Source organism: Chanos chanos, chromosome 10 (genome assembly GCF_902362185.1).
Source record: "Chanos chanos chromosome 10, fChaCha1.1, whole genome shotgun sequence".
Classification (NCBI taxonomy): domain Eukaryota; kingdom Metazoa; phylum Chordata; class Actinopteri; order Gonorynchiformes; family Chanidae; genus Chanos; species Chanos chanos.
Window position 1 is genome coordinate 3578953 of NC_044504.1, and position 15885 is coordinate 3594837.

The 15885-nt window shown below is 41.2% G+C and overlaps 1 protein-coding gene across 1 annotated transcript; it reads right to left on the minus strand.

Annotated features, from left to right (window-relative positions):
- Positions 1-326: 326 nt before the first annotated feature.
- On the minus strand, positions 327-14707 carry mid1 (midline 1). The gene is made up of 9 exons (XM_030786829.1): positions 14033-14707; positions 7283-7378; positions 6069-6176; positions 4327-4475; positions 3472-3599; positions 2701-2844; positions 1585-1746; positions 1001-1208; positions 327-675 (listed from the first exon to the last, which is right to left on the minus strand). Exons 1-9 carry the CDS (start codon positions 14705-14707, stop codon positions 327-329), a joined length of 2019 nt encoding a protein of 672 aa, XP_030642689.1.
- Positions 14708-15885: the final 1178 nt, after the last annotated feature.

The window sequence follows — 15885 nt, forward strand, 5'->3', positions numbered from 1 at the left end:
ACTGGAAAAGTTGGTAGAATTATGTACACATTTTTTTTTTAACCAACGAAGTTTTCCAAAAAAATCAACAATGCATAAATACACTGGATACAAAGTGCAAAAAGAAAGAGACAAAAAAAAAAAAAAAAGACAAATTCTGCAATGTTTGGAAACCCAATGAATGTTTGTTCATAAATAATTTTCTCTAAAAATCAACTATGATTCAGGTGAAAGTATTATTTAAAATGATAAAGACTATGGCTTTTCACCAGTTTATACAGCGCTCAAAATGATCCTGGGTCAAAGCTTTTGAATTTTTCAGGAATGCTTAGCTGTGAAAAGACGGACTAGTTCGGAGAATCTGCGGTATCCAGGTAGTCAGGAATGGGTAGCCCTGTGAGGACAGTTAAACATTTGTTCCAGATATTAAATACCGGACAGACAGGCTGGACAAAAGACACGTCGAACGTATACAGGTGCTGTGTGCTCACGGCGTCGTAAAAGGCTAGCGAGCCAACGTCGTAGTCCAGGAGAACGCCCACACGACGCAGGTGCGGCGGCGGCTCGATTGGCATCTCTTTACCGTTGTGACGAACGACCCAGGAGGTGTTACATCGACAGAGTACCCAGGAGGCTGGGTTTTTACCTATCCATTCTTGTTTGGGCGCTGACTTATAGGCGACGCCGACTGCAAACCTGCGAGACGGAAAACGCTTTAATCAACCCAAACAAATGACAGGTACAAGGAGAACCACAAGAACATTTACGGAAACCAGTATTACTTTATTTGTTATGGGTATATGATATCTGAAGATTTAAACTTTAATCTTCAAACAAAGATTTAATGAATCTAGAACATCCTCAAAGTTTCAGCAGAGCAAAAACATTTAGCAAACAGCAGTCATTTTGCGAGTTAAAAAAATCCAAAACCAATTCAAATCAAGGCTTAGTAGAGCAATTAAAGCCCTAAAACCACCATAATTAAAATAAAACAAAATCACTGATAGTATTTCTTCATTACCATGTGCTTCCTCCAATGAGAGCCTCCCAATAATGACGTCCGCTGTCGATGTAAACATTTCCGACAACGCCATAGCTACTCTGGGCATTATAGCGCTCCTGCCCGTGACTCTTCTTCGACGACGCCTCGTCTCGCTCAACCGTCAGGTTGTCGTGTGACACCTTCAGCTTCTTGTGAGCCGATTTTGGGTCCAATTTAAAAGGCTGGCCTAGGCATAGACACAAATACATTTTTAGTTTATTGCAGAAACCCATGACTTTCACAAGTTATGTGTTCACCAGAACGAATATTTTAGTTATAGATAACATCCTGTCTTAGTGCTTAACAAGAAGAAAGTGAATTCAGCCAAAAGTTGTTGGGTGACCAGATCTGTGGGGATAGACCCAGTTCATCTGTCAGTGATTAAGTCATTGACTAGCCAGTGTTTCTGTGCTTGCAATAGCTCTTTGGGCATATATAGACAAGGTAGTTTTACAATGCCATAGCTGGAGTAATTTGTGGTTTACTAATTGCTCTGTTTACCTCACTACATTATTTAACAGCAGGTTTCTAAAAGCAGCATTCAGAAGAAGAGGAAGACTTACTGTTGGTCTTCAGTTTTCCGGGTTCGCTGCTGCGGCTGCCTGCCTGGTTAATGGCCTTGACGATGAACACGTATTTGGTTCCTGTCTGGAGGCCGTGAACCGTGTAGTGGTTCTGCTTAATGTTTGGTACAATCATCCAACTATCAGCAGAACTACACAAACCTGTAGCACGCGAACAGAACACAGTCATTTGCTGAGTAATGAGATTCAGTATTTGCTCTTGTTTGGTGAGCTGCTTTGTGTTAGTGCTTGAACTGAAGAAGAAATTTCCAAAAGTAATAATAAACTATCCCAAGATATCTTTACTCTAGAGCACATTTCTCCAGAACTTTCCCATTGAAGTACACAATCTGATTTTTTTTTTTTTTTTTTTTTTTTGGTAAACGACGTACTTTTAAAATGAATATCAGATGCCTTCTCTACATCCTTGTAACAAAAAAAAAAAAAGTAAAAGAAAGAACCAGAACAGAGGGATTTGATCTGCCACATTCTTCATTTGAGAGTTAAATTGGAAAGCATGTTAGTATCACACTGCTGCACAAGGCGGAAGGTTTAAAGGGCGTGACAGCTCTTATAAAGTAATCCTTATGCATTAAAATAACATTAAAACAGTAATTCTTAAATCCTGTAAGATTTAAGAATTGGGGAAGGCCCATCTCTGGGGGAGCTTCCATTGACACTATCAAGAGTTTTGAGCTGTGTGACCTATTTATACTGGAATTTCTGACATCCACAGGGTAACACTAGCACATCGATTTAAATGCAGATTATAATCCAGATTATAGTCGGTCTGTGTCCATTGCCCTAGTGAAATCTGGGCTAGCAATAGAAATCACAAAGTTATGTTATTTTATTTTATTTGGAGAGAGATAACAAGAAGCCAAAGCTGATTTGCGCCAATAACGTGGAATACGATTCAGTTTAGCCAGCTAATGCAATTACTTCCCTTCCAGTGGTTCACTAAAGAAAAAAAAATCTATTTACAGTCTCACTCAGCATCTGGTTAGTCCATACTTTGGTTTCCTAAGGCAATTTCATTATATGTTCTTGTAGATTGGACATGCTTAACATTTAAGTGATCCAGTTAGGAATGTCACGTTCTCTCTGTATACTCACTGACAACATTGGCTTGTCCTGTGAAGATGGCATACTGTAGCTCGTAGGAAACAATGCTGAACTCATCTTCGGACGTCCAGTGGACTGTGATGGTGTCATGTGACGCTGTGCAAAGCTCTTCACGGATTACTGGAGGGTTTGGAGCTGTCACGGAAAAGGGTGAAAGATAATGTGAAATCCTTGCAAAAGTCATCCAGTAACACAGATACCATTCCCCTCCCTAAAAATAAGAGAAGCAGAGGTCGGGCGGTAGGTGAAGTAGTATGACTAGGGAGAGCACCAGTGTAGAGTGGATATTTCGGAGCCGTCGTTTTTGGAGCGTTGATATGGAGTGAAGACTCGCTGTCTTGTCCAGGCTCGATCTAGCCCCTCCAGCCCAGATTAAAAGTTTGTTAAGTTTGCAGAACATGGGGCAGGTTGAATTGAAAACCACTGGTATAGAGCTGCAAAAGGCACCATCATCACATGCCTTTTCTTTCTCTGGGACTGTGAAACCAAAACCTGAACTACGACATTGACGTAATTTTGCTAGAAGACCACTAGGGGGCTTCACCGTCTTCCACTCAACCTTTAGGCAATGAATCTATAAATGCAAACCCTGCGTGAGCCATTGAGTAAATCCATAAAAAAACACAGCAAAAGGAATGCTGTGGTTATGACTCAGCAGTATTTCAAAAGCTGACATCCGATTTTATGTGACAGCTGTTTTTTTTTTTACACAAAGAATTATTTATGGAAAACAATATTGCATGTAATGGCAAATGACCTCACCTGTAAGGTAATCCAAACTTTCTAGCATTTTCTTCTCCCTGCTGAAGTCCAGTGCAAACGTATCAAATGTGTCCGTCACATTGATCTCAGGGATCAGGACCTGAGAAGACGCTGTTGCCATGGATACTCTGTAATAATAGCCAAAATATTAATGACAACATTTTATCAATACTCACAACAGACTTCAGCTAAAGACACTACATAGCTTTACAAAAGCCCAAAACATATTTAGTGCAAAATTGAGTGTCCAAGATTTAAAGCATTGCATAAATCAACTGTTTCCTTGAGGAGACAGAGTAGCTTATTCCAGCACGGATATACACCCCCGGATATGAATTGGCCATTTGACTTTTAATAGTTCAGAAAAATGGTTGAAAATGCTGACCATAATCCCACAGTTAAGAAGCAGAAAGTCAGTGGAAAACAGGAAATGAGTTAAGCGCCCTACAATAATATTGTTAGGCTATATAATTATCTGTATATTGTATTTTTAGGAACATTTTGGAGTTGTAAAATAGGCATGGTGATTAAAAATGCTTAAAACACATACACAGCGTTGAAAAAAACATGACCTTAAATCTAAAAATGAAGGGAGAAAGAAGAGAAAGTCCAAAGAAAAACAAAACTGTGAGGCTAAATAGAAGACAGATGTAAAACCAAATGCATATTAACTGTAAAAAACAAACAAAAGTTTGCATTCGTGAGTATTCCAGTAGTCGTGTAGTGCTCTAATGTGAATTTTTCTAATGTAACTGTTCTTGCCCAGTGGAAATTTCTGATCTGCCATCTCCAGTGCGGTGGCTATCTCTAAACCTTGTGTTAAACAGTAAGTCACTAGTCCTCACATGACCCCACCTCTCACAGATGCTCTTGGCAGTCTGGAGGAAGCGGGCGTGGTCCGTCTCCTTAAGGGTTTGATCAGCCTGTGTGATGAGTGTTGATGACCTCTCAATGCACTGTTTACAGCTGGCTATCTGCTGGGCAAGCTTACGCAGTCGCACTACCTGCAAAAGCAAACAAACAAATTAAAAAAAAAAACAAAAAACACAGATCATAGTTTGGCCGTGTACATACATAAAAATCAAATCAGACCCCTTTCCTTGGCACTGAATGCACAAACACTGCCGGCATGAGAACTGGACGCGATCACCCTTTGCACCGTTCATAAACATTCTGCCCTTCCAAATGTGCAATTTATGTCTCTTACCGCCGAAAAATAGCCCTAACCCTAACCCTTTTGGTTATATAAAGACCTACAAATGGACAAATAACCCTTACAAACACATCATTTTTCTAAAGCATGAAATTCACTGTTGATACTGGCCGTGTGCTAAAGGACCAAACAAACGGTCTGGACCCTCTCTCAGAGATGCCCATAAGGAACATTTAATGCCAACAGAACGTCAGTCTTCAGACGCTGCCCGTGGGAATGTGACTCCCCCCCCCCCCCCCTTCTGCTTGCCCCTCAGTGGCAGATAGCACACTGGCACTGTGCCACACGGTGAGGAAGAAAGCCAGACCCTTCATAAAGGATTTTGGGGAACATTAAGTACCCCAGACCTGTCACCAGTGTGGACGCTGCCTCTCCGCCTAAATTGCCTCTATACAGAGAACAGCAACTCATTGCTCAGTCTGTCGCTTGCGCGAATTAAATCAACTTAATCCGGCCTGTGAAATATTAAAAAGATAAGGGTGTGCTGCGCTATCCATCAGAGCTCAAGGTACTGCTGGTTTATGCTGCCTTCGCCCTCTAACGGGGAATACATTTCTATCTGTGAGATAAAAGTGTGTGAACTTTTCTAACTATGAAAAAGAGGTCGATAGAAACGAAATCCAGCAGCTTCGGAGAGGCGAAATTGCGCGGCGTTCCTCTACGGAGATGTGTAATTACGCAAACGAGTTGTGACTCTTTCGGCGTTCCGAGTTAGCCCATTTTCGGATCGCGTGAGAAGACTCGCAAGACGAAGAACAGGAGTCTGAGAATGCCAACTTTCAGCCAAGAAGATGAGTGAACCATCTGCTCCCTTCACTTGCAGTAAAAGCACACACTGTTAGTGAGGTCAGATGTACATATAAGGACAGAGGATCCATTCACAAGCAGTAGGCCAGGGATTCTATTAGATATCTTCAGCAAGGCGCTGCTATGGCAATATTTATTGAAGCTTTTAGCAGAGGCAACAACCCAGCCAGAGACTTGTGGTGATCCAATACCAGGAGCCGTCATGAAAGGTAGTGTTGGATATGTAAGTGGGATTACATTAGATATATGCTAAAGAACCTGTTTTTTCTTCTCATTTCATTTTTACTTGTAACTCTAGTTTTTAATTACTGTGTGTTGTGTATAAATGCAGTGTAACTCAATTCTCGGTATCAGTTCTAAGTATTCATCACAGTATATGGCAAACTAAAACCATCCACACACAAATTTTGGAACACACCGATAAGCTCAGAGTTGACATTCTCATCACTTTGTTGATATTCAGCGGATTGCAGTACAGGACTAATGACTGGAGCTGGTTCTCAGCACTGATATCATATGTTTTGTTGTAGCACTTTGTAATGCCAGTCCTGACACTGATCAGATCATTTTGTGTTACCTTTCCATCCTTAATTTTAGCTCCGATAATCTGCCTCCTCTGTTGGATGATGTCGATCAGAAGATCACATTCTTCAATTAGCTTGTTTTCTTGTCGCGTTGCATTTAACTATAAGAAAAAAACAAAACAACAACAACAAAAAACACATAAGCTGATAAACAGGGCTCAGGAGATGAATCAGAGGGTTTTATGAGGTTTTAGATTAAGGCCGTACGGCTGCTCCCTGAATCATCCATGTCAACTTCCTCTGGAGACTGGATTTGTTACAAACAGTACCTGACCCGGAAAAAGACCTCCACTAAGAGGAGGCAGAATGAAAGAACAACAGAATTCTATTTGAAAATGGGATATCCTGGGTAGTAAACTATAGTTATGCCACATAAAGAGGTGATACATTCGTTTTTCTTTGAATATCGTCTTCTATTATAAAACACGTTCAAACCTACTCACACTCTGTTTTCTTCTTGGGAAGGAGAGAGTTTTTGTAAAAATAATTAAACTTTTTTTTTTTAATTACAGCATGCTTAGATTAAAACTTTGAATCACAAATGTTAACCATAATGGGTAAACCTACACTGATCATGTCTGACAGATAAAGGTGACATTATATTTTAAATGGGTCGAGTCAAATTACCATTCAATATTTGAATATGTGAAAATTCCATTTGACAAAATTATTCGATTTTAATCTAAAAAAAAATAAATACTGTCCTTCCGATAACATCTGACTGATGTTATTGATGTTATTGATCGAGCAGAACTAGATCATTCAGTGAATAATTGAAAACAGTCTCTGTTTTATTCATAGAGAATCTCCTTCTGCTCAGAGAGAAATGTTTGAGAGATGAAGCAAATCTGCCTTAATGCCTGTTCCGTTTGATCACTCGCTTGTTTCACATTCAAATTGATACAAACTGAAATTCTGCTGAACGCTGTACTATGCTGCATTAATTAAATTACCGAGGATAAATACAACATAAATAATACAGCAAGCAGAAAACTAACTCATGCTACAAGGAAAATGAGTAAAGATATAGAAATTAAAAAAAAAAAAAAAAAAAAATTCTTCGGATTTTCTGATGCAATAACATTCTTCACATTTCCTTAGATAGGGAAGAGCCATAGTATGTGCTAGTGTCTTCAGTCTCATACACTCTCAGACTAGACTCAGGATGAGCAGGGCTCTGCTCTCAGACACACGGGGTCTGTCTTACCTCCACATGCTGGCACGTCTGAATGAGTTTCCCCATCAGGCTTTCCAATTCAGTGTTTCTCTTTATCAGGTTACTGAGGTTAGAATCCAACGCTTGCTGGGGGAGGGAAAAAAAGACAAAGAAAACCCCCCCCCCCCCAAAAAACAGACAAGAATTAGCAAATGTTTACGTACTGACATGTCAAACAGCTTTTTGTTAGGAAATATTTATGAAACATAAGAAGGAGAAACACAAATCCTACGGTCATGTCTGTGCGAACAGATGCGTGTTACGGTCTTGTTGTTTAGAACGAAGGTTTAAATCCTGCGATATCAGTCCTACAGTTAATGTTTTTTTTTGTTTGTTTGTTTTTTTTGCTCAGTCACTAGCCTCACAACAAACCTCGCGTGGTCACACCCTAGTCACTCAATTTGCTTCTCCTCTGAACGGGAAGGATGGTGCAGAGAGGAGCATCTGCTTCAGCCTGAGAAAACTGGACCATACAGAAATCAACCCACCAATGAAATCACTGCTAACACCCCCCCCCCCCCCCCCCAACAGACTGTCTGTGTCCTCATTCAACAGCATCCCTTGCCTTAACACACTTTTAATCACAGCCAAAAGCCCTTAAATAGGTCTATGTGAACGCAGCTGTGAATTTTCAGTGTTTTTGTCCCGTTTGTGGCACTAATTTACAGTTTTAATCTGACTAAGCTCCCGTCCTACACAGATTTCTTTCACCGGTTTGTTTTTGTCTGAATAAAGATGAAAAGGAGGGTGGGCTACCATCGTTTTGTGGCATGAGTGGATTATTAGTTTATGAAATATAATCCCAGTTGGATTTAACATCGTGACTATCTCTTAGGGATTATCAGATAGCCTGTGTCAGAGTTGTAAAGCCAGTTCCGCAGTAATCATTTAAGAGACATAGAGCTATTGCTGACATCCGTAGCTCGAAACTACTGACTCAAAAGGGTATATCTATGGTTTTTTTTGTGTTTGTGTTTTTTCCTTTGCCTCGGCTAGAAACTTGCTTTATTGATAGCAGCAGACTGTTAAACCTCTGATCTCAAAGCTGTAAGAGATCAGTAGTGTAGTCTTGAAATCCATGACCTGCAGATATATGGGCTAAATTATGTGTTTTGAGTCATGAGGTTTCGGAAAGTTTTTTTTTTGTTGTTGTTGTTGGGGGATTTTTTTTGGGTCAAAGCTCTTAATGATGTTTTTTTTTGTTTGTTTTTTTTTCGGGCCCTGGCGACGACATGTGTAGAAATAGCCCAGTTTGTGTCAAAGCTGCTCTCATGCCCGCGTTCAAACAGAACCGATGAAAGAATCATTAGGAGAGCTGGAAACAGCCGAAGAGCGGGATGAAGTCTGGTTTGTGTGGGTCTCATATTAGATTACAGCCTCTGTGCCTAAAAAAAAAACCCCAAAATGACTCTTTTTTATTTGTATCAAAGTCCTCTACCTTTTCACTTTTCCAGCTTTTTACACTGCCTCTAATGGTATTAGCCTTATGCAGTGCACTGTTTTCTTGGAGGGATATTTCTGCATAAACCTCACTTTTTTATAATGAAAGTATACTCATACTCATACCAGTTTGCACTGAAGTGGAAACAATGGATTTTTTTTTATCACATCTTTAAGTAAGGGACCAGATGTGACACAGCAGAACTTTCAAGCACAGAGCCCTTTGACCTGTCCTTCCAGAACTCTCAGGCAGAGTGCCCTTTGACCTGTCCTTCCAGTCAGAACAGGGGAGTTGCCAATTTGGCATCAAAAACAATATAAACGTATTAATAACTCATCTCCTCCTTAAGACTGTTCTTGGAAATATTTTCATGTTTGGTACAATGTAACGTCCAATAGGGAAACTGAAATAACCAAGTCTATTCATAAGAGCCTCTCCATTTTTGGATTATTCTAATCCAGCTCTTTGGCAGATTATTGTAAGATATATATATATAGAAATTATTTGCAAATTGAAAATGAAATGGTTTGAGAAGAGAGTGAGCTTCAAAAACATTTGTAGGAATTGTTAAAGCACTGCATAGAGAAATAAGAACAAAAAAAGAAAAAAAATCGAGAAAAAGATCTAATTTCAAAAACAGTCTAATTTCAAATCAAGTCTTTAATTTTTCTCCTGCCTGTCCCACTATGGAGAGTGATACTCTTGTTCAGGTCTGTGCACTATAAACTACTACATAGTCAATATTTCAGGTGTTTTATCACCAAGTGTCGAGAGGTCCTTTTTTTTTACCACTGCAAACCTTACTTTCACTTCCATAAAAAAAACCTCCTGCCTGTCTGAATTTTTCAGATGAATGCTTTCAAAGCCTGTGCCACCTGAGCAGGAGAAGAGAGGAGAAGAGGAGAGCAGAGAGGAAAGAAAGAAAGAAAAAAACCAGATGAGTGCATATGCTGCTAAAGCGTAGGTTTGGACGGTTTCCTCAAGCTAATCATTTCCTGATGTATCAGGTTTTTCTCCGGAAGGAAAAGAGACAAGCCAAGTCAAAGGTGTGGAACCCAAATCATTTTCCAATGAGAGGAAGCTGCCAGTCTTCCCTTCTCTTCATCCGTTTTGAATTACATTTCATTTACCCCTGCTCTCCACAACTCTGTCATCCCCCAGAGAGAGAGAGAGAGAGAGAGAGGGGGAGAGAGAGAGAGAGAGAGAGAGAGAGAGAGAGACAGACAGACAGACAGACAGAGAGAGAGAAGGAGGGAGGGAAGGAGAGAGGACAGTTGTTCTTTATGTAGATTTTTTTTTTTTAGACTGACCCCTCACATGAATGAAGAGAGCAGTGTGAGTCTTGTTGTAAAATAATGTCATGAACGTAATGTTTGGGTAAAGAACCGACCTCACATGAGTCAGTGAGACTGTCTCTCCGAACGAAAACTCACTGTTCCCTCTGGCATTTTTCTTTTGTTTTGTTTTGGATATGTAGAGGTTCCATATGTTAAATCCAGGGAGAATGTTTCAAAAGACATATTTTCGTGAGGTGTCCAGACTCTATCCCCTCCATAACTGAATTTTCTGATTAGCATTTTGGCTTCTGCTGTCATAACTTGTTAGGAGAAACAACTGCGTCAGACTACCAACTCAAAAGGTCAGGTGGAAGTTGAATAAATAGCAAAATAAAATAAAATAAAATAAAACAATATCTTTAGTGCTATTCACTGTGAAATGGATACAATGTTCTTTATTCTTTCTCCCCTCATCAAATCTATTTCACAAAGTTTCTTCTCAAAGCTTTGTGAAACTTCTGATCCACCCACCAACCTGCCAGCAAGGTTCAGAGGCTTGGAAAAAGTGTGTGTGTATGTGTGTGCGTGTGTGTGTGCGCACGCACGCGCGCATGTGTGTATGTGTGCGTGAGTGTGTGTATGTGCACGCGTGTGTGTGCGCGCGCGCTGCATGTGTGCATGAGTGTGTGTGTGCATATGTGGGAGTGTGCACGCGCGTGCATGTGTACATGATGAGTGTGTGTGTGTGTGTGTGCGCGCGTGCATGTGTACATGTGTGTGTTTATGTGTGTGTGTGTGTGTGTGTGCGTGCGTGCGTGTGTACGTGCACATGTGTGGTGGTGGTGGGTAGATTTTTGAACTAACGCTAAGGATCTGTAGCTGTTCTCTGTTCCTCTCAGAAGTAAGCCTAGCAATGTCAACCACAATCATTGCAAAACCAGAGCGAACCCAGAGTTGAAAACCACTACTGCATATTTCACTCAAATTAACCCTTCATTTATATTTCACGCTGCACTTAACCATAATATAATTATGTATGCTTCAATAAATGAAGCTCAAATGAATATGGAAAAAAATGCTTCCTGGTTCATATGCACTCCTAATTCGCATTACCATATGATCATATTTCACGGTTCAGTGTAGATATTCATAACATCTATGGGTTTACCGAACAGAGTGGAGAAGTGCCTAACGGAATCAGACGGCAGGTCTGTAGAATGCAGAATTCCAGCTTTTACACACACATACAAAAACAGAAATGGCATGTTAAACTCTATCCTTTTAGAAATGACACGGTTTCCGCTTGCCAAAATGTTTCAGACGAAAAAAAGGAAATCCCCGTACTTGCAGAATTCTTTATGCGAGAGAGCGGGGTTTTTCTGCCATGTTTTGTTTGAAGCTGCTGAAAGAACCAGTACACTGCAAAGACTCTCTGTCACCTCCAGCAATATCACCAGAGCAAGAGTTAGGTCCATTTATCAGGGCATGACTCAGACCAGTGCTGAAAAAAATAAATAAAATTTAAAATTAAGAAAAATAAAAAATTAAATTTAAAAAATTAGAATTCAGTTATGCTATCGAAATTTTGATATTCATTTGATATATTTGTCGTTTACGCTTTGCCGATTGGCTTGCTTAACATCTCGTCAAAATTTTTGCTGGACATTTAAAATGGTGTTAAGTAAAAATTATTACAGTACGTTCAGTCTGACATGAGTGTAAAGGAGCCCAGTGAAGTTTCTGTTCAATTCAACAAAGAATAAAGATGTGGATTGTATTGTTTGTTTTTTGTCCTGGCTTCATTATTAAAATGTTCTTTAGAATAACTGATTACTGTACCAGCCTTACGCTGAGATCAGGGTAGAATACTGAGTCAGATTTCACTCATTATGTAACACTGTTTAGACTGTAGTAGTGTTCTGTTTGAGTTTAACATGGTGTTGTTCTGTCTGTTTGTAATGATTTCCAGTCTCACTCTGTATCATAGAGAGCTCGTCAGATTGTACTGGATTCCAGTCAAAGTGACTGGAGTGGCAGTCATCAACTGGTCTACAGCCTGCAGTTCTTCACTGCACCAAAACCTCTACTCTCTGGTCACTGCACAACTACAACCCTAAACTCTCTCCTCACTGAACAACAACTACAACCCTAAACTCTCTCCTCACTGTTCAACAACTACAACCCTAAACTCTCCCCTCACTGTGCAAATACAACTCTGAACTGTCTCCTCACTGCGCTGAAAGGCCTCCACTCTTGTCAGTGAAAAAACAACCCTAAGCTCTCTGCACCACACGGGCATGAACAGATGAAGGAAAACCCAGAACATACTGGGACTGTATCCTGTCCCCAAACTACTGCTCTCGCCACTGACTGTAACCAGCACTGTCAGGGTCTGGACTGTTCCGCATACCCGTAAACGACAAGGCGAAAACAAAGGCCTTTGGCAAAATCTCTGCAAGTGTATGAGTACAGAGTCACACAGGCATGAAATATTTGGGTATAGACTTATCTGTGCATTAAATATTTCCAAGAGGCCCTGGTCGTGATCATTGTGCTCTGTAAGAGTCACGGAGGAACTCAGTAACAGTAAAACAAAGAGAAGTGATGTTTGCTGCAGTCTTTCAGATTCACCGGTAAAGCATATTAAAACCCTACCTTAACTTGGCAAATGGAGCAAAAACCTTCCTTTGACATCTCATGAGTTTTGACAGTATTGTCTGGATGTAATAATGCATATCAGTTTGTGAGTGCTGAGTTTCACACTAACATATTGAATCATTTTGTGAATTCAAATGTCATGTTTTCATTGAAACAGAAGCGTTCCATGTCAGAAACAAAAGACTGGGAGCCCGTGTTTTCACAGAGGAACAGCGGACTGACCAGCATACAACCTCTGTTTGAAGCCAAAAACCAGATATCTGGGGTTAACTAAAACATTTTCTTATTTGAAAGTAAACTCACTCTCTTGACCACTCAGAGTTACTCACAGGAGATTAGAGGCAGTTTACATAATCATAAAGGAAAAATTAAAAACAGATTTTTAAACATGTGGAAATATTACCTTCATTTTTGTTTGAACTGTGACAGACGAAGCTCTTTATAATTATTCACTATCTGAGATCAATCCTGTAAAAGCCCTCTCTTATCTTATAATTGCCAAAAGTCCATGTTTGGTTTTCAGTATCGAACCAGGTGTGCTTTGTATCAGCTTCTTATTGTGTCATTTCCCACTGATATATCTGTTCATATATTGTCAGTTGTTGATGGCATCCTATCAGTTTGCTGAAAGTTTTGGCATCCTGTACTCAGTTACAGAAAAATTACTGTCTAAGCAGGATCCCAGCTCTTCCTTTCCATAAATTCCTCTCATTGGATATCCAACTGCACAGAGCTGCACACTGCACAGATAAAATCCTAACTTCCCTCGGAAAGTACAGACATTCTGACCGAGTTAATCATCGTCCGTGAAGATGGTTTTAAAAAAAAGGTGAAAACAGATGAAGAGAGAGTGAAATCATTACAGAGGAATGTGCAGAAACACATGGGGTCACTCACTTATCTACATGATCTAAAACTGAACAATATTATTTAAAACCAGAAAGTATGACTATGTTTGCTCATTTCAGTCAGTACAGAAGTGATTAATCTTTCTTTCATGTCAATACACCAGTGCTTTTAAAACGATCTTGCATCTCTGTTTGGGTTTTTGGTTTGACCTCCAGCTTGCAGTCAATGGACCTGAGAACATGGAATGCAATGTTCCAATGCAATATGGATTAATTTTCAGTCTGTCATCGTGCGCAGCTATGATAACAGTCGAATGCTTCAGTATTACATGAACTGATCTGATTGCAATCAAGCATAAAAAACAATCCTACAAATCATTCCATAATTCCATAATAGAATGTGATAGAACTTTCCTTTTAAATCATCGGTATCCGTGGTTCCGATAATGTCCACGATATATCACGTGCGGACGACGGTACGCGTGAATCCGTCGGGTGCGCGTTCGTTATCTCTTACCTTCAGTTTGTCATAACGTTCGCTCAGCGCTGCAACCTGATGCTCTCGATGCCGTCCCACCAGTTTACAGAGAGAACAGATCAGCTGTTCGTCCGTCACGCAGTACATGTTCACCCTCTCGCCCTCGTGTTCGGGACACAGGATGGCCCGTAGGCGCGAGTCTGAAACGGGCTCGGTCAGCTTGTGCCCCGTGAAAGGTTTTTTGTTGGGGTGTGTGGCGCGCAGGCATTCCTCGCAATACGACACCTCGCAGGTGATGCAGGTCTTCACGGCGTCCTGGGGCGGGTCCTGCTCACAGAACTGGCACCGGACGCGCTCGTGCGGCGGGGAGGAGGAGCTCATGGCCGGGCCGACAGCGGGGTCCGGCTGACGCCGCGTCTCGCTCGGGGAGTTCGGGCCGCTGGCGGAGGCTTTCTGGAAACGATCGATAATGTTCTGCAGCGTGACGTTACGTTTGAGTCCCTCTAGGCCACGCTGGTTGAGGGTGATGACATAGCGACAGGTGGGACACTGGAAGGCGTTGATGGGTGCCGGGGGGTCGTGGGAGGTGCGGTGAGACACGAGTATTCGATGGGCGCAGTTGAAACACAGGCTGTGGGCACAGGGTAAGAGCAGAGGGTCCTCAAAGAGCTCCAGGCAGATCGGGCAGGTCAGTTCCGACTCCAGCGCGTCCATCTTCAGGTGGAGGACAGGGAGGACAGCGAAACCCAGGGAAGCCGACCAGCTATCTGTAAACAGGAAGAGAGAGAGAGAGAGAGACAGAGAGAGAGACAGAGAGGAAAGAGAGGGGAAGAAAAAAGTTGTTAGCACAAAGAAGTTCAGAGAGTGACAGTTGTGTAGTCTGTGAAGAGGACCACACAGAACTCTGAATCGAAAAAATAATGCAACAATCACATGACACTGTAACAACATGACCTTGTAACTGCGTGACACTGTAACCTTATGACAATGTCAACACACAGCATCGAGATTTTACAAATTCTCAGATGTGAGTCTTAATAGATTTGCAGCAGCACTGAGGTATGCTCTAATGCTCACAAAGTAGAATCAATGCCATTTAACCGCTTTATTAAACAATGCTATGTGGTCCAGGGAGCTTTGCAGCTCAGAATCTCAGTGGGTCTTCACAGCGTGTCCACTGAATCTGACTGAATTTGAGATTTATTGCTCTCTCTTCTTTTCCTCACTCTAATGAGTACAATGCAGTACACTGTCAACTTAGTGATATAGACACATACACAAAAATGTCCTTTTTCAGAGTGAGAAATAGCCAAGAATGCTCTTGTCTCAAATATCAAAATTTTGTATCTGGCATACACACACATGCACACACGCGCGCGCACGCACACAGACACAGAGCCATCTCAAAAACATGTTTTTAAATAACAGTTTTCAGATGGCCAGAGTCATTTCTGGATCCTACAGTGTAGCGATAATCAAAACTTGTTTATCACGCATTGCAGGAACAGCAAACAGTTCAGCGTTCCGTTCTCAGTTTAACTTTTCTTCCGTGGCACCATGAATGGTTCAGTCAAGCAGAAGACCTGGGCCAGGCTGTATACTGCTAGAGCAGCACCGTGTACTGTACACTAAGCCTTTGTTGATATCCAATCAGGTCCCACAGCTGTGACTGGAGCGTCTGTGCATGTCTGGCTCAACAGGAACGCGCTCTCGCTCGCTCTCTCTCTCTCTGCTCATTAAGTGTGAACGAGGTTAAATCTCATTACCAAGGCCAGAGAGGCAGAAATTCACATACTGAAATTGTGTCAATACAGCAATTACTGGCGACAAAAGCCCCAGGTTTTCCTCCTGTCAAAACGCGGTTTCGACCGACAGAGGAGACAAGAGCTAAC